Source organism: Vespa crabro, chromosome 14 (assembly GCF_910589235.1).
Source record: "Vespa crabro chromosome 14, iyVesCrab1.2, whole genome shotgun sequence".
NCBI classification, from domain to species: Eukaryota; Metazoa; Arthropoda; class Insecta; order Hymenoptera; family Vespidae; genus Vespa; species Vespa crabro.
In genome coordinates, this window is record NC_060968.1 from 2,331,643 (window position 1) to 2,354,142 (window position 22,500).

The 22,500-nt window shown below is 26.3% G+C and overlaps 5 protein-coding genes across 5 annotated transcripts in view; 2 read left to right on the forward strand and 3 right to left on the reverse strand.

The window, feature by feature from the left end:
* The window catches only part of LOC124429085 (nuclear pore complex protein Nup107), a 5,154-nt gene extending 289 nt beyond the window's left edge, over nucleotides 1-4,865 (reverse strand). The window contains exons 1-6 of the mRNA XM_046973892.1: nucleotides 2,687-4,865; nucleotides 1,882-2,568; nucleotides 949-1,802; nucleotides 518-835; nucleotides 147-419; nucleotides 1-49 (exon numbers count right to left, since the gene is read on the reverse strand). The exon at nucleotides 1-49 is cut by the window's left edge and continues 289 nt beyond it. Of these exons, the coding sequence (XP_046829848.1) occupies nucleotides 1-49; nucleotides 147-419; nucleotides 518-835; nucleotides 949-1,802; nucleotides 1,882-2,568; nucleotides 2,687-3,206 (2,701 nt within the window). The 5' untranslated portion in view covers nucleotides 3,207-4,865. The remainder of the gene's footprint in view (nucleotides 50-146; nucleotides 420-517; nucleotides 836-948; nucleotides 1,803-1,881; nucleotides 2,569-2,686) is intronic.
* A 146-nt stretch (nucleotides 4,866-5,011) lies between these two features.
* LOC124429084 (unconventional myosin ID) lies at nucleotides 5,012-11,287 on the forward strand. The gene is made up of 15 exons (XM_046973891.1): nucleotides 5,012-5,256; nucleotides 6,614-6,720; nucleotides 6,808-7,003; nucleotides 7,259-7,478; nucleotides 7,562-7,771; nucleotides 7,845-8,048; nucleotides 8,134-8,326; nucleotides 8,787-8,956; nucleotides 9,041-9,301; nucleotides 9,390-9,634; nucleotides 9,712-9,874; nucleotides 9,976-10,308; nucleotides 10,380-10,570; nucleotides 10,642-10,890; nucleotides 10,974-11,287. Exons 1-15 carry the CDS (start codon nucleotides 5,168-5,170, stop codon nucleotides 11,179-11,181), a joined length of 3,039 nt encoding a protein of 1,012 aa, XP_046829847.1. The 5' UTR covers nucleotides 5,012-5,167; the 3' UTR covers nucleotides 11,182-11,287.
* Nucleotides 11,288-13,208: 1,921 nt separating this feature from the next.
* On the reverse strand, nucleotides 13,209-17,376 carry LOC124429179 (ubiquitin carboxyl-terminal hydrolase 5). Its single transcript, XM_046974104.1, has 13 exons — nucleotides 17,115-17,376; nucleotides 16,898-17,023; nucleotides 16,643-16,819; nucleotides 16,440-16,546; nucleotides 15,824-16,351; nucleotides 15,639-15,710; nucleotides 15,334-15,526; nucleotides 14,827-14,979; nucleotides 14,488-14,669; nucleotides 13,946-14,331; nucleotides 13,632-13,844; nucleotides 13,423-13,532; nucleotides 13,209-13,354 (listed from the first exon to the last, which is right to left on the reverse strand). Exons 1-13 carry the CDS (start codon nucleotides 17,208-17,210, stop codon nucleotides 13,289-13,291), a joined length of 2,409 nt encoding a protein of 802 aa, XP_046830060.1. The 5' UTR covers nucleotides 17,211-17,376; the 3' UTR covers nucleotides 13,209-13,288.
* A 588-nt stretch (nucleotides 17,377-17,964) lies between these two features.
* Nucleotides 17,965-21,236, reverse strand: LOC124429175 (replication protein A 70 kDa DNA-binding subunit). Its single transcript, XM_046974098.1, has 14 exons — nucleotides 21,133-21,236; nucleotides 20,896-21,053; nucleotides 20,756-20,803; nucleotides 20,395-20,591; nucleotides 20,152-20,294; nucleotides 19,967-20,054; nucleotides 19,698-19,860; nucleotides 19,425-19,629; nucleotides 19,214-19,326; nucleotides 18,953-19,119; nucleotides 18,631-18,865; nucleotides 18,465-18,548; nucleotides 18,167-18,361; nucleotides 17,965-18,095 (listed from the first exon to the last, which is right to left on the reverse strand). The coding sequence occupies exons 2-14, from the start codon at nucleotides 20,923-20,925 to the stop codon at nucleotides 17,982-17,984; spliced, it is 1,782 nt and encodes a 593-aa protein (XP_046830054.1). The 5' UTR covers nucleotides 20,926-21,053; nucleotides 21,133-21,236; the 3' UTR covers nucleotides 17,965-17,981.
* Nucleotides 21,237-21,752: 516 nt separating this feature from the next.
* Nucleotides 21,753-22,500, forward strand: part of LOC124429176 — a 2,112-nt gene continuing 1,364 nt past the window's right edge. The window contains exons 1-2 of the mRNA XM_046974099.1: nucleotides 21,753-22,118; nucleotides 22,207-22,415. Coding sequence (XP_046830055.1) covers nucleotides 21,880-22,118; nucleotides 22,207-22,415 — 448 coding nt within the window. The 5' untranslated portion in view covers nucleotides 21,753-21,879. The remainder of the gene's footprint in view (nucleotides 22,119-22,206; nucleotides 22,416-22,500) is intronic.

Here is a 22,500-nt window from a genome sequence, read left to right on the forward strand (position 1 = left end):
ATTCACAAATTTTTTTAAATATTTCACGAAGTCGTCCCTTAGGGAATACCTGTAAGAAAAAAAAGAAAAAAAAAGGATAAAACAAATTTTATGATATACTTTATACATATAATAATCATAAATGTCTTTTCTTAATAAATGCATACTTCAAACAATTGATATTGTTCACACGCAAGAATATCAGCTAATTGTATACAACCAGCATGTTCGTTCATTTCAGACATGACAGTGTGTAACAAGAGTGCAATTTTGGGAATGCATAATTCGCGCAACTTTTTCAATTGATGTTCCCTTAATACTTCTTCCGGTATAGATGGCTCATCTGAATTAACATCGACTTCATCTGAATTATTATTGGAATCAACGAGCCAACCACCATCGGGAAATAAAAGAACGTTAAATAAAAGCTGCTTAACCGCCTAATAAAAAAAAAAAAAAAAGAAAAGAAATAATACATGATTAATATTAAACTTCTTAATCTATTTAAGAATTATTTCTAATAGTCTTAAACACAGACTTTGGTATGATGTTGCATAGTACATTTCCATCTATCTAATTCTGTATTATATTGAGCCTTCTTATGATCATAAGCAACTTTTTCTGTAAATGTCGCATAAGCTGGTAGATCTTCTAATGGAGTTGGTTTACCATGATGGAAATGAGAAAACCATTCTGAAAAACCTTCCTGTGCATCAAGATATGTTTTATAACATAAATATTCTCTAATAGCATTCGCTGCCCTTTTTGATAAATTATCAGTTATTGTAAGGTTCGCAAGCGTACTTTCCATAGTTGGATATTCAGCCATAACTGATTCAATAGAATCTGGTGGAATCTAAAATATATATATATATATATATATGTTTTAAAACTACGTTTTATATATATATATATAAAACGTAGTTTTAAAAATGAAATCAAATTAAAAATTAAATAATAATTTTGTACTTTATTGAAAGCTTTCCGTGCAGCATCAAGTTTTTCATTGGTAAGAAAATATCTTATCAGTGCATTAGTTTGCCACAATGCTTCCTCTCGTTGGCTCTGATAGAAAATAACCCAATCCAAAGCATTAACCTTCTCCATGTCCGCATCTGTGATAGTACCTTTTAAATCATCTGATTTGATCTCTGTTTTCTTTTGACGTATACTTTCCACAACTGTCTTTGTAATAGCTTCAACATTCAAATTAGCATCTTCTGCAGCAGCTAAACATCTCTTACGTTGCTCGTAATCCGTAACATTTTCTAAATATGAGGCATAATTTGATATTTGATCTTCTTGTGGTAAAGTAGCTGTATAAAATGCAATCAAGATTGGATCACCCATTCTAATAAGTACTCTTACATACGCCTGTAATACTTTATCTCCTATTTTATCCTTTGTATTTTTTCCAATTTGTCGTAAAAAGAGAATTAAATGTGCTAAAAATCTTAAAAACTGTGGATCACAGGTCCCTAGATCTATCATACTTTCAACTTCTTCCATTAACTTTGGAATCTGATCTAATATTAAATACTTTTGTATAAGATGATCTGGTTTATTAGCTTGAGCACGTATCAATTCATTTTTTGAAGCATGAAGCTCTTTAAATATTTCTTCTAACGAAATGTTATTCTTCCAGTATTCTTCAGGCATGGCTGTGTAATTTTTTGGCATTGTATCTCTCACTTCTGCTTCAACTTTAACATCCAAAAGACCCTTCATGTAACCCCATAATGCATCCTGCCAAGATAAAGCAATTTGTAGCAACTGTTGAACATTGCCACAAAGACTAGCATAAATGGCACGATAAAACTGTCCTGAATAAGAAAGAAAAATTATATTATTTGAATAATAATATATGTCATATTTGATGATAAAACAAACGAATTTTATTACCAATACGCTTGTCTTGCGAAAGTTCCCAAGCACATAGCTTCCAAAGATCTCTATTAGGATTACCTACAATAGGTACCTTAGTATCTGTCAAAGGATTGTTATAATTTGGATCATGATGCGGTATCCATCCTAATAAACATGCAGCTCTCCATGGTTGACCACAATGAATAGATAAAGCTTGTGCTTTTTGAAGACGGCCACAACGTACTTCTATAAACATTCGCTTTTCAAGTCTAGTATCATCTTCTCTATCTAAATCATGCAATGGTTTGCCTTCTCTTATAGGAGCATCAGGATCCATAGAAGATACTAACGGTCTAGAAGATCCAAAAGCCATTCCCAAATTTTTATTTTGCAATTGATATAATGTATTTTCCCAAGCAACAGTTTTATCGGTAAAACATTCTATATTTGGTGATCTATTAGCTTGATCCAATGCATTTTTTTCTAACCAATCTATAATTAATTGATATTCTCTTGTCTGACTCTCAGTTTTATATAAATGATTTATTACATTTTTTTCCGAGATATAAGTAACTTCTGAATTATCTTCCATTTGAGCATCAAATTCTGATGTATTTATCCTATTTTGATAAAGACAATATATAAGTCTCCAAGTATTTCTTTCATTTTCTAATGATATTTCTTCGGAAGATATCACTGTATTTTCAACCTTAGCTTGCATGCCTATATTAAAATGTACAAAGATTAAGAATAAAGAATTAGAATTATTAAAGAAAGAAAAGACGAAAGAATAAAATATTTTTAATTTATATATAATTTATAAACTAAGGATAAGATTTACCTCTAATTATTTCCAAAGTGTCTGTACAACTTTGTATAAAATCTGCAATGGTATCGAATACTTGTAATTCAGAAAGATGTGCTTGGACGCATTGTAAAAAATCATAGTACAATTTTGTATTAGCCTCACGCCATGGTTCGTTTGCTTTCAAAATTATTCCTGTTACACTACTATCTTCCATGATCTCCCGTAGGGTCATGTCATTTTTTTCTGAACATGCCATTATATCACGTATTTCATGAGGTGCAACGGTCAAAGATGTATCTACGTCTGAATAATTGTGACCCTTCATTACCTTTGTATTAAGATAATTCCTAGAAGATATTCTCGGGCTGTGTGTGTCATTAAGTTGATTTGTATCTTCATCCTTGCGAGGTTGAGTATTTTGTTGCAAGGATATCCTCTTTGGCGTGGTACTCTTTGTACTTAACCTTAAAAATGATTTTCTCTGTGCAGTCTCTTGATTTAAAAGTCGTATAGATTGCGCCAAATTTTCTTTCGTATCGATTACGTCCTCCATTTGAAAAGACTATTCCGAATTTGTTCGTATAACTTGCGTATCCGAAGTAACATGTGAAAATATATTTAACTTATTAAAAATACGTCTTTATTCAATGAGATAAACCGGCTTTCTTCGACATCAACATACATTTGTTAAACTAACCTCTCGTTCGAAGACATTTAGTTCATTAAAGATTTTACTCGATTAGATGGCGCTGAAAACGTATGTCTAGAATAGCCAAATAACATAAGATTTCTCTTAGCCAATCACGTTCAAGCAATCTCTTGACATCATAGAAAGCAATATATTTATTTTTCTTGAATAGAAAAAAGAAAACACGTGAGAAACTTATAATTTAAAATTTCATTACTTAAAAATTTTTATCTCGGAATAGTTGGCCTTATGTATTAGGTCAGTCCAAAAGTTCGTGCGCATTAGTAGCATGTATGAGATTCGCAATAACTCTCATTACCAGATCGATAAGATTCCGAATCTGTCGAAACTTGTCATCGCTTGACTGATGTATTCGTCAGTTTGTCACCAAATTTCGTAAAGATCAGATTTATATTAGTACCGATAAAAAATGAATATCGATAACGCATATAAACATGCTGTGTTATATTTTTTCTTTTCGAGTGGTGAAACTGCCAGATTTGCAGCAATAAAAATTAATAGTGTACATGGTGCACATACTATTAGTGTAAGGACTGTCCAGAAATGGTTTGAAAAATTTTAACTTGGAAAAAGCAACATTAATGATGAACCTCGTTCAGTATGTCCTATCGATTTTGATAATGACGTTCTTAAAAATCTTGTGGAGTCAGAGCCACATTTAACAGTGAATCAGATCGCAGAAAAGATGCATTCATCTCATGGGACAGTCTTTCGCCATTTAAAAAAGATTGGAAAAGTATGCAAGCTTGGAAAGTGTGCACCACATGAGCTGTCCGAAGCCAATTGTATATTCTAAACAAGATATACAAAATGAATTCAAAAGTTTTTTTGCTTCAAAAACAGAATCTTTTTACACCAATGGAATAAAAAAGCTACCAGAAAGATGACGAGATATTGTAGATAGCGGAGGAAAATATATCATAGATTAAAATGTTAAATTGTGTTAATATAAACGTGTTTAATTGTGTAAATATAAACTATGTACAATTAACAAACATTTTTCAAGTAATTTATTTTCAAAGAAATATAATCTGCATATGTTTTTCACTTATTTTTGTTAAATGTACTAATATTTTTACTACATATACAAATTTCTATTCGAACGTTAACTCGAATGTTAGGTTATGTGCAAGAACATATCTACGCATCTTATATATACCGATACTATAGGAGCTGTAGGTGAGGATAGCGTTATATTCACTTACAGTTTATATTTTGTCCATATCTGTCGCTGAAGTCGCATACGCTTCAAGTTAACAACCTTACAAATATAGTGGTAACTTCACCCAATTTGCCGCTAGATGTCTCGTAAATCACATATTTTTCGTAACCTTCAAAATCGTAATGTTGCAATATATATATATGTATATATATTACGTATATACATTTGAAAAGTTTATTTTTCGCCTGACTTGAACTCTAGGATAACGATTTAATCGTCATATATATTCGACAAGATGTCTTCAAGTCGATGTAATGTTCTTAGACGTAATACGAAAAATTCAAATATAAATATGGAAATAAATTATTAGAAGAGTATTGAAGCTCTTTATAAGATTTTAAAATTCTTCAAGTTTTGATAGATGGCGATAGTATCGTCGCGAATTCAATGCCCTCTGCATCTTACAATGGTATGACGTATAGATAAAACGAGACTTCTAAAATGAGTAACAGCATGTGGAAGTCATTCAGTAGTAGGTACGGTTGACTATTGTTAGTGACATTTAACTATAGTATAAAATAAAACGTTGGATAGATTCTTAAGTTTCGTTGTACACTTGTTATTCCCTTAAACGACAGAAGAAATGGCAACTCAAGAAGATGTTGGCATCAGAGATTTTGTCCTGCTGGATGAGATCAACATTGAGAAGGTCGTGGAAAACTTGAAAGTTAGGTAGGTTTTATTTGATCTCGTCATATTTTTTTTAATAGCATTGAAATTTATCGAAAATCATTTACCGATCATCATTATCTAAATCTTGAAGATTTTTTTGACAGTTTGTACAGTAGAATGGGCGCGCGTCTTCGGTTAATTTGTCCTTCTTGATTCGTCCATCTCTAACAAGAGGGCGTGGTTCGCACTTGCAGCAGGTGGTTGAGCGCTAACGATTTAAATTTGATCTTTTAAAAATATAATAATAATAAAATATAGACACATAAAAAAAAAAGAAAGATAATATTTTATTATTAATAAAACACGAAATATATATTTTTGACAGAACATATTTGCGAATAACGTCTTCTTATAATCTAAAAAATTTATAATAAAATCGTAATTAAATGATAATCCGTTGACAACAACTAGAGTGTATATATAATTTTACAAATACAATTAATGATTCCTTAATACTTTCTTTTTTTCGATATATTTAATTCTTCTTATAATCTAAAAAATTTATAATAAAATCGTAATTAAATGATAATCCGTTGACAACAACTAGAGTGTATATATAATTTTACAAATACAATTAATGATTCCTTAATACTTTTTTTTTTTCGATATATTTAATTAATTCTTGAAAAAAAAAAAAAAAGAAAAAAAGAAATATTTACGTCTTAGACGATGTGTTGCCTTCAGTGCAACGATTCTACACCGTATAAGTACGTAAAATGCTTATCACATTTACGTTAAGTATGAGTCACCTGTTCGTTACATCGATGTGTGTTCGCATTATAATGTTCTTTAAATACTCGTAGACACATTACTTAAGAATGTATCCCATTTATTATTATCTATGCATATAAATATATATATATATATATATTTTTTATTTTATTTTATTTTATTTTATTTTATTTTATTTTTATTAATAATATTTGCTCAACCATTTACACGAACAGACTTATATCATTCTATTTTTTTATTTTCTTTGAATTTTTTTAACGTACATATAACATTGAAAAAAAGACAAGAATGACGTGTTCATGTGTTTACATTATTGATAACAAAGAATAGAAAATTGCTCTTGATAATTGATCTTGATAGAATGAAATATATATCTCTTTTGTTGATAAAATTTCTTAATCCTCACATTCTTATTGTTAAATTTTTATTTTCAAAAACAATATAGAAATCATATAACAACAATATAAATCAATCATTTAAATTGTTAGATCATTTAATTAAATATTTATATCATTAAAAAAGAAGTAACTTTTGTATGTTCAATTAAACTTTCTTTTTTTCTTTTCTTTTTCTTTTTTTCAAATATTAAAATTCTTTTTGTACAAACACATATTTATTCTTTTAGATTCAAAGGTGGAAAAATATATACATATATTGGGGAAGTGTGCGTAAGTGTTAATCCTTATAAAAGTACAAATATCTATGATGCAAACCATATTAATAAATATAAAGGTAATACAAATAAAATTATACATAAGATTTCGCTTTAATCATTTTTCTTGATGTATATCAATATATTTATAATTTTCTATTTTCTAGGGAGGGAATTATTTGAAAATCCGCCACACATATTTGCTATTGCGGATTCAGCACATCGTGAGATGAAGCAACAAGGTCGTGACACTTGCATAGTAATTAGTGGTGAATCTGGATCTGGGAAAACAGAGGCTAGTAAAATTATTATGAAGTATATTGCTGCTGTTACTAATCTAAGCGGTCAACAGGAAATTGAAAGGTACTTTATGTTTTTATAGTATGTAATAAAAGATTGATATGAAATACAGGAAAACGCAGTAAATTATAAAATATCATTATCTAATCTACTGTAATCTCTTTTTAGATAGTTAATTTTTCTACTAGACAAAACTTTTTTATTAAACTTTGTACTTGATTTTTTATTGTAGCATGTATTTATATATATATATATTTCATTATATAAACTTAATAATAAACTTAAACATGATTACTTTGTTTAATTTGTAAATTTCAGAGTAAAGAATGTGCTTATTCAATCAAATTCTATATTAGAAGCATTTGGAAATGCAAAAACAAATAGAAATGACAATTCCTCTCGTTTTGGAAAATATATGGACATTAATTTTGATTTCAAAGGGGATCCATTGGGTGGACATATAACTAATTATTTACTTGAAAAATCACGAGTAGTTTATCAACAAAAAGGAGAACGTAATTTTCATTGTTTTTATCAGGTATAATCAAAAACATACAATTGATATATTCATGACAAAGTTACAATATTTATTTTACATAATATTTTTTATTTGATTTCTAGCTGATTAATGGTTGTAGCGAGGCTGATTTATATAAACTGAAATTAGTACGTGATGCTACCGCATATTATTATATCAATAAAGATGATAATAAATCAAATATAAATGATAAAGGTGACTATAAAACTGTAAATGGAGCCATGTCCACTTTAGGATTTTCACAAAATGAAATACAAACAATCTGGAACATTATATCTGGCATTTTGCATCTGGTAATATAATCTATTAATTATTTTATAATATTTATTTCTTTGAATTCTGTTTTCTAATTATTTCATTACTTAGGGTAATATTATGTATAAAATCAATGAAGATAAACTTATTGTTGAGAAAAATAATGCTCTAGCTAATACTGCAGCTTTATTTTCTATTGGTCCAAATGAACTTAGAACTGCTTTATCCCAAAGAGTGATAGCAGCTGGTGGAGAAATTATGCAAAAAACTCATACTTTGGTGGAAGCTGAATATGGTAGGGATGCTTTGGCAAAGGTAACACAATTATTTATAATTGTTACAATTTTATTATGTAATATTATAGTATATAAATAATATTTTGTATCTTGAAATTATTTAGGCAATTTATGAAAGATTGTTTACATGGATTGTGTCACGTGTTAATGATTCAATTAATGTAAATGATACATCAAATGCATACAAAACAGTAATTGGTGTGTTAGATATCTATGGATTTGAAATCTTTGATGTGAATAGCTTTGAACAGTTTTGTATCAACTACTGCAATGAAAAATTACAACAACTTTTTATTGGTAAGTCTATTATATATAATACATAATTGATAAATTAAATAACCAATACTCTTATCCTTTGCTTATATTTTTTATTGCATAGTACGTACGATCATATAATACTTTAACATTAATCATGCATCTATATATGCAGTTAAAAATGATAAGTTCATTTAATAGGATCAAGAGTCGTAGCGACTCAACGCCAAGTATATACTTGGTGAGTATAGTATTTTATATGTAAATATAAAAATAAAAATGTGACCAATACTTTTATTTTTCTTATATTTCTCTATTATATGAGTGTATATATATATATATATATATATATATATATATATATATATATATATACACACACACACACATTTATTATGTTATTTATTACATACGTTTATATAATATTTTAATGTTGATTTTGCATCTATCTAAACAGATTATACATCATGATTATATTTAATAAGTAATTACACATTTTCAGAGTTGGTTTTAAAACAAGAACAAGAAGAATATAAGAGGGAAGGAATTGCATGGCAAAATGTTGAGTATTTTAATAATCAAATAATTTGTGACTTAGTGGAATTATCTCATAAGGGAATATTAGCTATCATGGATGAAGCATGTCTCAATGTAGGCAAAGTAACAGACGAGGTATGATAAAAATAAATAATTGAAAAAATTTATAAGTTTCCAATGCTTACTTAAAATATTCCTAATAATATTCTTTTCTTTCAGATGCTTCTTGAAGCAATGGATATAAAATTAGCAGATCATCAACACTACACTTCTCGTCAATTGAAACCAACAGATAAAGAATTACAACACAAGATTCATTTTAAAATTAAACATTATGCCGGTGATGTTGTATACAACATTAACGGTTTTCTGGATAAAAATAAGGATACTCTTTTTCAAGATTTTAAACGCCTGCTTTATAAAAGTAATGATTCTATAATCAGTAAGATGTGGCCCGAAGGTGCTCAAGATATTACAAAAGTAAGAATATACATATATCTGACAAAGATATTACATTTTATTATATGTTAATTATTACAAATTAAAATGTGCATTTTGATTATAACAGACTACAAAGAGACCATTGACTGCTGGTACATTATTTCGTAATTCCATGATTGCACTTGTTAAAAATTTGACTAGTAAAGAACCATTTTATATTCGGTGTATAAAACCTAATGAAATTAAGTCAGCTATTGTTTTTGATGATGAAAGAGTAAATCACCAAGTGAGATATTTGGGACTCGTAGAAAACATATTAGTTAGAAGAGCAGGATTTGCTCATAGACAAAAATATGATAGATTTTTGAAAAGGTACTATATAACTATATTTATATAATTATATTTTATTTTATATGTTCTATGATTTTTGATAAAAAGATATTTTTTAGATATAAGATGATATCGCAATATACTTGGCCAAACTTTAGAGGTGGCAGTGATAAAGATGGAGTTCGTACATTAATGGAAGAAAAAGGTTTTTCTGGTGATGTTAAATATGGTCATACTAAAATATTTATACGTTCTCCTCAAACATTATTTGCATTAGAAAAGGTTAGTTAATCTTACATATTATTATTATTATTATTATATAAATAGAAATACATCATATATAAATATTAATATTCTCAAAGCTAACATGTTCTTTATTTTAGGCACGTGAAGATTTAATACCAGGGATTGTAATATTACTTCAAAAACAATGGCGTGGTTATTTATGTCGACAAAATTACAAAAAGATGAAAGCTGCATTGTTTATTATAAGATATTATCGTCAGTATAAGAAATATTCTTATATTAAAGAATTGTTGAAGACTTTTAGTAACGTTAGATCTATGCGTGACCATGGTAAACATTTAACATGGCCAAAAGAAAACTTTGCTGTTCGTGATGTGGTACCTTCATTAAAAATGATTTATGCAAGATGGCGTGCTTGGATGGTGCTTAAAGTTGTCCCAAGAGAAGATTGGCCACAGCTTCGATTAAAAGTAAATAATATAGAAAGTATTTTTTTATCTTATTGTTTTATCATTTTTTACATTTTTATTTTATATTTCAGATGGCGGCAGGAGCTGTATTACATTCTAAAAGACTTCATTGGGGTCAGGATAGACGTTGGGAAGGAAACTATTTATCTAAACCAGATGAGAATCCTCACAATGATGTTTTCAATTCTTCTATAAATAATCTTCGAAATACAGATCATTTTAAAACTGTTCTATTCAGTACATTCGTCAGAAAAACTAATAGGTTATTAAAAATATTTTTAATGTTTTTATAATACAATCCAAGTTGAAATTAACGTTATTTTTTTAATGCAGATTTAATAAACAAGCTGATCGTGTTTTGGTAGTAACAGAACATGCCTTATACAAACTAGAAAGTGTAAAATTTAAAACTATGAAAAAGGGTATACCTATTGCTGAAATTACTGGTTTAAGTGTATCACCTGGAGAAGATCAACTTATAATAATTCATTCTAATCGAGGAAATGATTTTATTATTTCAATCACTGCCAAGGAAGATAGAATTGGAGAACTTGTTGGTATATTAAGTACTAGATACAATCAGTAAGTTAATCTTATATATTTGTTATACATTATTCCTAAAATAAATTAACATTGAAAACTAAATCATACAAATTTTTTAATAGATTACGTGGTACTGAACTTCAAGTTACAGTAGATGTAAAGTTTAAGTGTATGCTGGGTAATAAGAGTAAAGTATTACGAGTGGAAGTAATGCCTGATGTAATTGAACCAATATTCAAAAGAGACGGCGATCAAATTATATATGCCATTCCACCATCCATTGGTATAATTGAACCTAATTCCAGACATGAAATCAGAACAGCTAGTTAAGTATAATTTTTAATGAGATATATTTAAATATTAGATTATTTTTAAAAATAGAATTTATATATACGTGTGCTATTATATTATAATTGACAACACTTCTTTTCTAAAATTTAATATTGCTGATTATATATATTATATATTAATATTAAATTAATATGTATATATATATATATTAATATTAAATTAATATGTATATATATATATATATATTAATATTAAAATTTTAATTCAGTAATGTAATAATGAAATTATAATGAAACTAAGTATTGTTATAACATATGTGAAAAATAGCTATATAACATGAGTTAAAAGATTAATATCTATTAGAATTTTATGTGACAAAATACATGAAAGTTTTTTATACTAAAATTTTATATAAAATACTTTCGAGATATATATATATATATATATATATATATATATATATATATATATATATATATACATATATACACAATATACATATATATATATATACATATATATGTATATGTAGGTATTTATATATCTATTAACCATTTTAATCGATGGCTATTATTATTTTATATCTGATATCAATTATTTAATATCTAATTGCTTGATTATACAAAAGAATATCGATTTAAACTTCAAATCATTAAATAATTCTAGAAACTATTTTATAGATGCAAAAATATAAGAAGTGAAATTTTTTTTTGTAAATATTATTAAATTAATTCATAGTAAAATCTATTGAATAAACAATATTAATTTTAAATCTTAAGTACACCTATCTAATGATGAAAGTCGTATAACCACATTTCTTGTGATAAGTTGTGCCTAACTGCCTAATAAGAAATATTTCTAAAAGTTAAATAATACTTAAGCAGCATTAGTAATGAATTAATGCGATCAGTAAAAATAAATAATATTTCTTAGGATAACAATCGATAAAAAAAGCAAATTATTTCTTTACATTGATCGCTTTAATTTATCATAATCAAAAATCTAAACGTATATTTGAAATATATAAAATATATATATATGAATAAGAGTGTTTATATAAAATCAATTTTGTAAGACCGTTAAATTTGTAAACTAAAGAAAGGTCTTTTGATTATCCAAGTTAAAATGTTAGCCATAATTTCTAATAAGCTTCTATACATTTGTTTTGTAAAATTGTGGCCTTCTACTTATAACAAAAATATATTTTTGTAATATTTTATTCTATTTTATTTTATTTTATTCTTTTTTCTTTTTTCTTTTTTCTATTTTTAACTATGTAATATACAAGTGCAAAGCAATTTATGTGCATGCAATATTGTAATTATTAACATTGTTAATAAAAATAAAATTTAGTATATGAATGGAATAAAAAACGAATTATATATAAGTGTTACAATGTTATATTTTATGCACATAGTATAGTAAAATTTACTATCTAAAATATTAGGTTAAACATTTAAAAATTGTCAAAATATAACACCCACATTTTATAATAAATAAGTTTATGTTAAAAATTAACGAATCGAAAATTATTGAATTTATTAAATAAAGTAAATGTATATATTAAAATTTCATTTATGAATTCAATTGTTTATTATTAAGAAATGAAATGCTGTTAAATTATATTTAATAATTTTCTGTTTGCCATGGAACGTATTTCAATTAGATATCTATTTGTTATTATTACTTTAAAAATTTTTTTTACAGAAAAGACATTTAAGAAATAAATATTTGTATTATTTCAAATCCATTTCATAGTAAAATGTAGAAGTAAATTAATATTTTATATAAAATATATAACTATATATATAAAGGATTCGATTTATTTGAACATTTTTAAACAAGGCCTGCTTCGTTCAAAAATATATAATAGAAAATAATAAAAAATATATATATATAATAGAAAATAATTTTATATGAAAGTTTACCACTTTAATATCTCCACGCAAATATCATTAAGGATGATATCATTATTAATTAAAACTAAAGGTATCATGTTATTTGAAAACGATAAATAATATTAAAAAATACATGCTGTTAAATAACAATATCGAGAACACACATAGTAGGATTATTATTTGCCGTATTTTTTTATTGTTAAAGGATGATATAATATTTTTTTTATACAAAGTCAATGTCACGTAATCTATTCGATGCGTTGATACAGATATATATATCCCAACTCCTTAGGTGGATTTTCAGATAAAGCAATCTGTAAGAAATTACCAGATATGAAATATCATATAATGATAAGATAAATAACAATATATTATTACTTACTCTATCATCGTTATATATAACCCATCGATTATCTTTTAACAAATGACAGACATAATGTCCTACCATTGTTGATGTCCCCATGTGTGATATAAATCCTACTAATTTATATTCTGTAGAGATAGAAAATATTATTAATAATATTAATTAAAATATATATGTGATAATGATATAATTTCTTAAATAAAAAATGAAACATGTGTATTACGTACGATTACTGCCATCTCGGAATACATCTTCTGAACGTCCTGCATCATTTTCAACATCTAACGCATCCAGTTCAACTTGATGACTGAATATCCAATCCGCTGCACGTTCTAAATTATTATCAGTCGCTTTAAGAGCTTTTATTGCTTGTTCTTTAGTAAAACCCATACTCATTACCGTTGCTAATGCATTATCATTTGGTATAAATTTATCTCTCCCTAAAATTTTGATTGTAATATTTCATTAAATTTCTTCTTTTATAATAGTTACAATATTATATATTGATATATACGAATCCTCATAGAGAACTATAATCTACCTGGTTTAATATCAATTCCAGGAGGCACAAATGGATCTGCAATATCAGAATCACCAATATGTTCCATCACCCAATTGGTAGCCGCTTCTAAGCTGCGATTTTCGGTGAAATATAAAGCTCGTTTGCAGGCTTCTTGAGGGAAGCCCATATCTGTTAGATTATTTAAAATGCCTGTATCATAGACTGGAGATGGTGGATTAGAACCAGCTATTTCAGGGAGTAAGTCTTCTCCAGGTTGTAAACCTAATCCACGTAAAGAGCTCAGATCTATTATATCTGGCATTTCTATTGCTACATCTAATTTAACGGGGCTCCAATTTTCCTTCATAGTAAACTTTTTCAAATGCATCAATAGGAAATCCGGAAATGTAGCTAGTCTCGTTGTTCTATAATATTTAAAAAAGAAAAAAAAATAATACAAAATTAATAAAATTAATAAAAAATAAAAAATTATTAATATATATATATATATATATATATATATATATATATATATATATATATATAATCAATAAAGTGTTATCATATAATTGAATGCTTACTTCTGTGCAGTTGTCTTTTCATTCAATGCAGAACTGTAAAATTGTTCGACTATCTCGGGCTGTATAAAAGTTTCCAGGCATGACATTAGCTTTATACGTGGCCTCACGAAAGTATTTGGGTCTACTTTTTGTCCTTTTGCTTCTGTTTCTTTCTTCAGTGCTTCATATGCCGCAACTTCTTCCTGACATTATACTACATTTCATTACTACTATTCACTGACCAATAGATCCAACTTCAGTTGCAATTTATTTGTAGTAGGGATATAATCTGGATACTTAATTGAAAAATATAGTAATAATTTGTAAATTACTGCTTTTTATAAATATAATTCGTCATACCTTGTTAGTTGCTGCTTCTAATGGTATAGGCAATGGTAAGATGTATTCGGGACGATAAGTATATTTCACTTTACCAGATCTTGTACATTGATAACGTTCTTCCACCTTAAACTTAAAGCTGTCAGTAGGATTTGCTTGATGTCTGCTGTTACGCTGTTAAATTAATAACATTTTGTTAATGAGATACTAAATAATATTGATATATAAAAAAAAAGACATTGAAATACATTATAAAATTATTTAGGTAGTTACAAATACATGTATACTAATAAACAGGGCATGATTTCCAAGTTGAAAATTGTGATTTTTTATGAAACTTTATAGAAACATGTTAATATTTCAATAGGATTGAAATATACTCTAAATTTTACAAAAATTATTATTTTCAAGTTTGGACACCTTTGCCTGTTAATACGAAAAATATTGTTAAACTAATGGATGCATTTTGATATCATTTTGTAAACACATTTTTTTTAACTCATTTATGTGTTATATATTAATAATTACATCTAAAATGTTAATGAGATGTAGGAAGAATTCCTGAGCGTCTTGTTGCCGATTTGAGGAAAAACCTGGATGTCCACGACCAATCAAGGTTTTGAACATTCTTGGAGGAATACCTTGTCGCGATTCATCTTCTGTGTTTGATTTTGGTGGTACGGAATATTTTCCCGAAAGTAATCCAACTCCGAGCTTAGACCTAAAATAAATATTACTTGTATAAATAAACATATATATAATGTTTATATATTATTAAACAAAAAAAAATATATATATCATTAAACAAATCTATATTATACTTCATATCTTACATTTGAACATTAAAGTCATTTGCAGGATCAGTGTAATTCTGATTGTATATCTGTGGTGCACCATCTACAAATCTATAAAAAATATTTTCGATTATTATAAATATATATTTAATAATCTCTTTTTTTTCTTTTTTTTTTTAAACGAACATATTCCACAAAGCATTGTTCATATATAATTTATATACCTTTTTATAAAGTCGGGAATAACAAATAACATTTGCATAACACTATTTAGATAACAAGAATTTCCAAGATTAGCAAGACCAGTATAACCAGGTCCATACAATGGCGTTAATTTGCTTGCAGCTTCTTGAAGGGCAACCCATTCTCCAAACTTTTGATTAAGATCTAATTCTAATTCAATCATAGATTTATCAGTTTTTTCCATCTGAGTAATGTTAATTCCCCAGTGAGCCAAATGTTCAATTAAATTAGGATCTTCTACCATATCATTTTCATCATATGAGAACACATCTCCTTTCCCTTCTTTTGTTATGGTACCCAATTTAACAGCAAGCGGATAATTTGTGTTACGATAATGTTCAACTGCATGATCGTTTCCTCCAGTGCCATCATAAAATCTACGCCCACAAAGAATGGAACCATCTGTCAGATTTAACCAAAGATTCTGTGTGAGATCGCATTTCTCGCACTTCCAACCATTTGGAGGTATTTTTTTGCCATTATCCAATTGTTTCAAATTCTTTGCATGCCTAAGAACATTAAATAAATATCAATAATAATGTTAATTTTTACAAACGACAAGATATAATTATTTTGCAATTAATACAAGATACTAACTTCGATACAGCCTTTATTTCTCCATCCCAAGTTCCAGTTAAAGTTTCAGTTTCAGCCACCTTTGATGCAGAATCTGACTCCAATATTGATTTAATAGCTATTTCTATCTGTTATAAAAAATTTCAATTATAATATATAAAACTAATATTTAATAAATCACTCATGATACATCAAGTGTTTATATATAATTCTATGAATCTTACTTGTTCTGGCAGACCATCCTTAGGATATGGAATTTCTGTAAACTTTGGCAATATAACTATTTTATATTCCTCGTGATAAGTATACTTTTGTTGATCTGGCGTAAAGCCACCAGAAGTTCCTATAGCTAATCTCGTTATCTTTTTTTCAGGACCGTCTCCTTTTTGATCGGATACAATCTACAATGTTAAAATACATTGTAATAAAAAGAATATATGGATTAAAATTGCATTAAAGAATAGTTATTTATAACGTACCTCTTTTTTTGTACGTTTTATGTGAAGAAAGACAGGATTATTGGTTAACTGATAGTAATGAAGAACATGATCTTGTCCCAATCCCAAAAATGTTGTTAGATTAATATATAAGCCTGTAGTCGTATCCTTTTAACAAAAATTTAATAGAGATAGCTATTAATATGGATTGCTTTTAATATTATTAGAATGTATAAAAAAAAATGGAAAAATATCTTACTGGTGTATCGAATGAATAAACACACTCATCCTTATATATTTTATCGCCTTTTTGTGGCACTTTTATTTTACTTAAATGCTGCATTAAATCTTCCATGATAGATTTCTTCTATCGCACAAATCGAAAGAACACTTTAAGGATTTATAACTCAAAAATAATGTCGTTCCAAACGTAACCTTCTAATGGGCATCAGCTCACATAAAGCGCCGGCTTACATACACATATATATATGACATACGTGATTTGCGAAATGGCGAACGAAAACACAAAATTTTCAAATCGGTTTATTTCCCTGTTGTATAGTTTTTTTTTTATTTCTTCTATATTCGTTTTTTCTTTTTTTTTTTTTTATTTATTTATTTTTATACTAACAAATCAATAATTTTTTTTTTGTTTTATTTATATGATACGATTTGCATAAAAAAAATTAAGAAATTAATTTTTTTGATAAAAGGTTAAAATCTTTGTATAAGAACAAAGCAGACATACCATATTAAAGATAATAAAAAAAATATATATATATATTAATCTTTTGTTGGCATACATTTTTATTATTATTTTTGAGAAATACTGCATATAATTAGATTTACATATCATTTTATAGAATAAAGGTTAATATATGATGCCTACACATATAATATGACAAAAAGTATTATTAAATATGTTATCTTGATTTGATAAATTTGGATAAATTTTATTTGAATACAAATATAGACTTATAATATTTTCTTATATATATAAAAGGAAAAAAAGGAAAAAATAAATGTGCAAAGGGTAAAAGACATAAATATCTAACAATTAACTTAAATAAAGATCATAATAGGTATATAGCGTAATACATTATAACAAATTAACATATATGACAACTTAAAGCTTTTCAATCCCAATGATATCTTTAAGTTTTGTTAACAAGATATCATTATACACTTTGTAATCAATTGGTGATATCGATAAACAGCTTGCTTTTAATCTTGTTTCATCCTATAAAATAAAATCATTTGTATTAAATTAAAATATATATACATATATATATGATATAATTTTTAACTAACATTGAACGTTTCTATTTTCATACGTAGTTTCACAATGAAACTTTGAAATGCAACTTCAGAAAACTTGTCCATGTATGCATCTTTATTATTCTCTTGTAATTCACCCAATTCTTGTGCCGTTACATTTAATAATTTCTCGGCTTCATCATTGAAGGCTGTTACCCATTGATTATTTTGCCAATCTCCAAAATTGACCTATAAAATCGATATGAAAATAAATTTTATATTAAATTTCAAATAAGGAGAAGTTTTATACATTTATCTTGATAAAACAGTAATTACATATTCAAGTACATACATTTGCAAGGAGGCGGTACTTAAAACTTGGAAATTCTTTGTTACATTTTTCACATCTGTACATTCCATTAGCTTGATCTATCATCTTAAAATAAAAAAATAAAAAAATTTTGTTATTTTACAATAAATTTGTAAAATAACATAAGTTAAGATAAAGATTTACATACTTTCTTATTACAGCCATCAACCGGACATGATTTATAAACAACATTTTCGGCTTTAATCAAATTAACAGTAAGTTTTGAAATGAAAATATTGAAACCATTTTCACTGGAGCTTGTTATATTTTGTGCTTCTTTTATAGTTAACCATGTTCCATTCATACCACCTCCACGTGCATTATTCGTAGATAAACTTTTAGCCTGATCAGACATTCCTATAGTATTATACCACCCACGTAATCTATATAAAAAAAATATATATCTCTTTAATAGTATTAAAATATTATGAAATGTTAAGATAAAAGTTTTTTTATATTAATGACTATACTTGTGAGCTTCTGGTATATCAGGATCTATTTGAATAACAGAAGACATTACAGCGGAAAGATTTTTTCCACCATTAAATTCACCAATACGTGCGCCTCTAATAGCTACAACAGGATTATTATTTCCATCAAACTTTTCAGCATCTGCACCCCACAAACTCAAACATACCTATAATATATTATTAATGTTTTTGCTATAATTTTATATATCACACAAATATATCTTTTTTTTTTTTTTTTTTTTTTAATAACCAATCTTTTACCATGGTATTACTTTCATCTACCAACATAACATCTCTCTTTTTAAGTTCCCTGCCTGTGGTTCTTGCTCTTAGTGTCTGTATTTCTTCGCAAGATTTTGCAATTCCCAAAACATCTGTGATTTAACAGATATAGATCCAAATAAATCAATGTAAATTATTTATATATAAATATATATATATATATATATATACACAAGTGTATACACCATACCTATAATATCATTCTTTTCTTTATTTTCTATAGTATTTATTGGTACAAAATCAAACTGAATCATTGGAATATCATCCACATCATCGTGGCATAGAATAATTTCTGTATCTTGAGTCATACTCATTTCATAATCATTCTTCAAAGTACTGTAATTTTTATTTGCTGGTTTTAAATTACATCGTGAAATATAATAAATTTTTCCAACCTAGTTAAATACAAAAGATAAATTGAAGTAAGAATTTTAGAATTTAAAAAAATATAAGTCGTACACACCTCTATCATATCATAAAATTTATCACACTGATCTCTGAATGCTGTACACCTTATCTCACCACTTTCATCAACTAAATCCATTGAAAATAATTTTCCTTCACCCCGAGAATTAGACCATGTAATAATATTAGATTTATTTGTTATTCTTGCTTTAATAACCCATCTATAATACAAATAATTAAAACATAATTACATTTAGATGAATTACATTTTACATAAAGATTTAGTCAATATATTTTAATTTATAATATTATATTAATACAACTTACTTATTTTGATACGGACTTAATCCAACAATAGGAGTTGTATTTATATCAGAAGATGAATGATTTACAGTATTTTTTTGAATAGTAACGGCTGTAATTTAATCAAATATCATAATGTAAAAAATTGTTATTATATTTCCAATAATCCTGAAAAATAACTATTAAAACAAGAGTATTTGTATATTTACCACTGGGGGTTTGTATAGATTGTGGTTTTTTTGATTCAGCTTCTGTGTTTGCATTGCTATCAATATTTGTGGGATTTCCTATTTTGGAACCAACTTCTTCACCAGATACTTTTAAATCAAGACTCAATATCACCATCACACGTCTATTTAAATATAAGCAAACATGTATATATATATATATAAATAATTAACAATTACATTCTTTCTGATAACATTAATAAATAAATAAAGTCTAATACTTACTTTTGTTTTCCACCATTATTGACAGTACTTACAGCATATCTATTAACTTGACATATTGAAAATTCAGTCAAAATATTATCCGTTATCATCGAATTTAATTGTGTAGCTAACATTGTAAAAGAATTTACTCTTTTGCCATCAGAAACTAATAATCTATAACGATCTCCGCTACTGGAGCTTGCTAACTTTTTATGACCCTATATTAAAAAAATAATATAATATTATTTTGCATATAGCTATAAACAATAAATATTACAAATATAACAGAATATAAAATGTATAGATGTTCTAAAGATATAACCTAAAACATTTATTGAGTAATACACATATATATATATAAATACAATTAACATTTTCTTACCAATATTTGTAGGATTGGTTTTTCAACATCAATGCCTGCCATGATTTTCTAAAGAGAAGCATCATCAAAATATTTATAAAATGTAAACATACAATATGTTACAATGATATTATATCAAAATTTATATTTGTTATACTTACATCTAATGATCCTTCTGTTAAAGGAATCATGTTTATTCTCTTAATTATAATTTATAAAAAAGCAAATTAGAGAATTACTTCTTCTTTCAACAGAGCACAAAGTTAAAAATGTTCAGAATTGTAATATATTACAATACACGATTATGTTAATAAATGATCTAGATAAAGAAATTAGATAATTACAATAATGATTAATACGACAAGTAAAACTAATGATAAATTTATTTTATTACAAACCTATCAATCTTAGTACAAAGCATACGTTCGCTCAGCAAACTACGTTGTATCATATTCAATTGTGTTGCTGGTTATACCGGCTAATTTTTCCCGCTTGTTGTATCCTATTACCAACATAAACATTTGAAATATTCGTAACATTAAAATATATATCTAGGATATATATTTTAGAACTATTTTTAAAGTAATAATATCTTTTAAAACTTTTTATTCTCTTATATATATAAATATATATATATATTTTTTTTTCTTTTTTTGCTTATTAATTATTAAACATTTATAAAAAAGAAAAGATAAAATAAGTACATATATGATTCGTTTTACTTGTTCTTACTATAATAACTATTAATAAAAGTTTTCTATGTAATTATTATAAATTTTAATAACATAGTAAAAAAATAATAGTAATACAATATAATGAAGTAATATATATTTACATTAAATTATTTCTAAAAAAAAAAAAAAGAAAAAGAAAAAGAAACATTAAATAAAATACTAAAAAAGAAAATCGATCAACTTCCTTGGTAAAATATTTAGTTAATTTATTTTACTTTTTCAGTTTTGGTTGGTAATACTTTTTAATCATAAACAAAAATATATCACACCAATATACCATTGACTCACCTAACTTTACCAGCAAAGAACTAAAAGTGTAGGCAATTATTTTGATGGTGATTTCAAGAGAGTATTTGAATTTAACTAAGACAACTTCTTTATTATTAACGTTTATAAATTAAATAGCCATCGATGAATATGGCTCGTTCAGATTTTCGTATAAAAGTCGATTTATCGAAATATTATCATGATATTCGACGATTTTGTTGGATTTTCGTCGATGGAACTAAAATCTTACAAATTTCTGATATGAAGAAACATATTAAAAAATTATTTAACATTCGTGAACCTTATCATTTATGTTTAAATAATACCGAATATTTACCACCGTCTGAAGATGCACGAATTATAAAAGAGAACGAAACAATTATGTATGTTTTTTTTCTTTTTTTTTTAATTATATAATGTATCATATATGTTCTTAAAAATAAAATAATAATTTGTTCATTTTTGTCATAGCGTTATACCAGGTAGTGGTTTAGAAAATGAAGTAGAGTCATCTATAAATTTTTTATCACCAATTATACAAGATAATGATAACAGTGAAAACAATGGGAACAAAACATTTAACCATAAAGAAGTACAAACTATTGAATTTTCTGTTATGGAAGTTCCTACTAAAGATATTACTATTCAGTCAAATGGTCTTTCATCAGATTCAAAACAAGGTTTGAATTTTTTATTTATATATATATATATATGTTTATATTAATTTTATATTTAATATATTAAAGAATCTCCTTTTATAATATA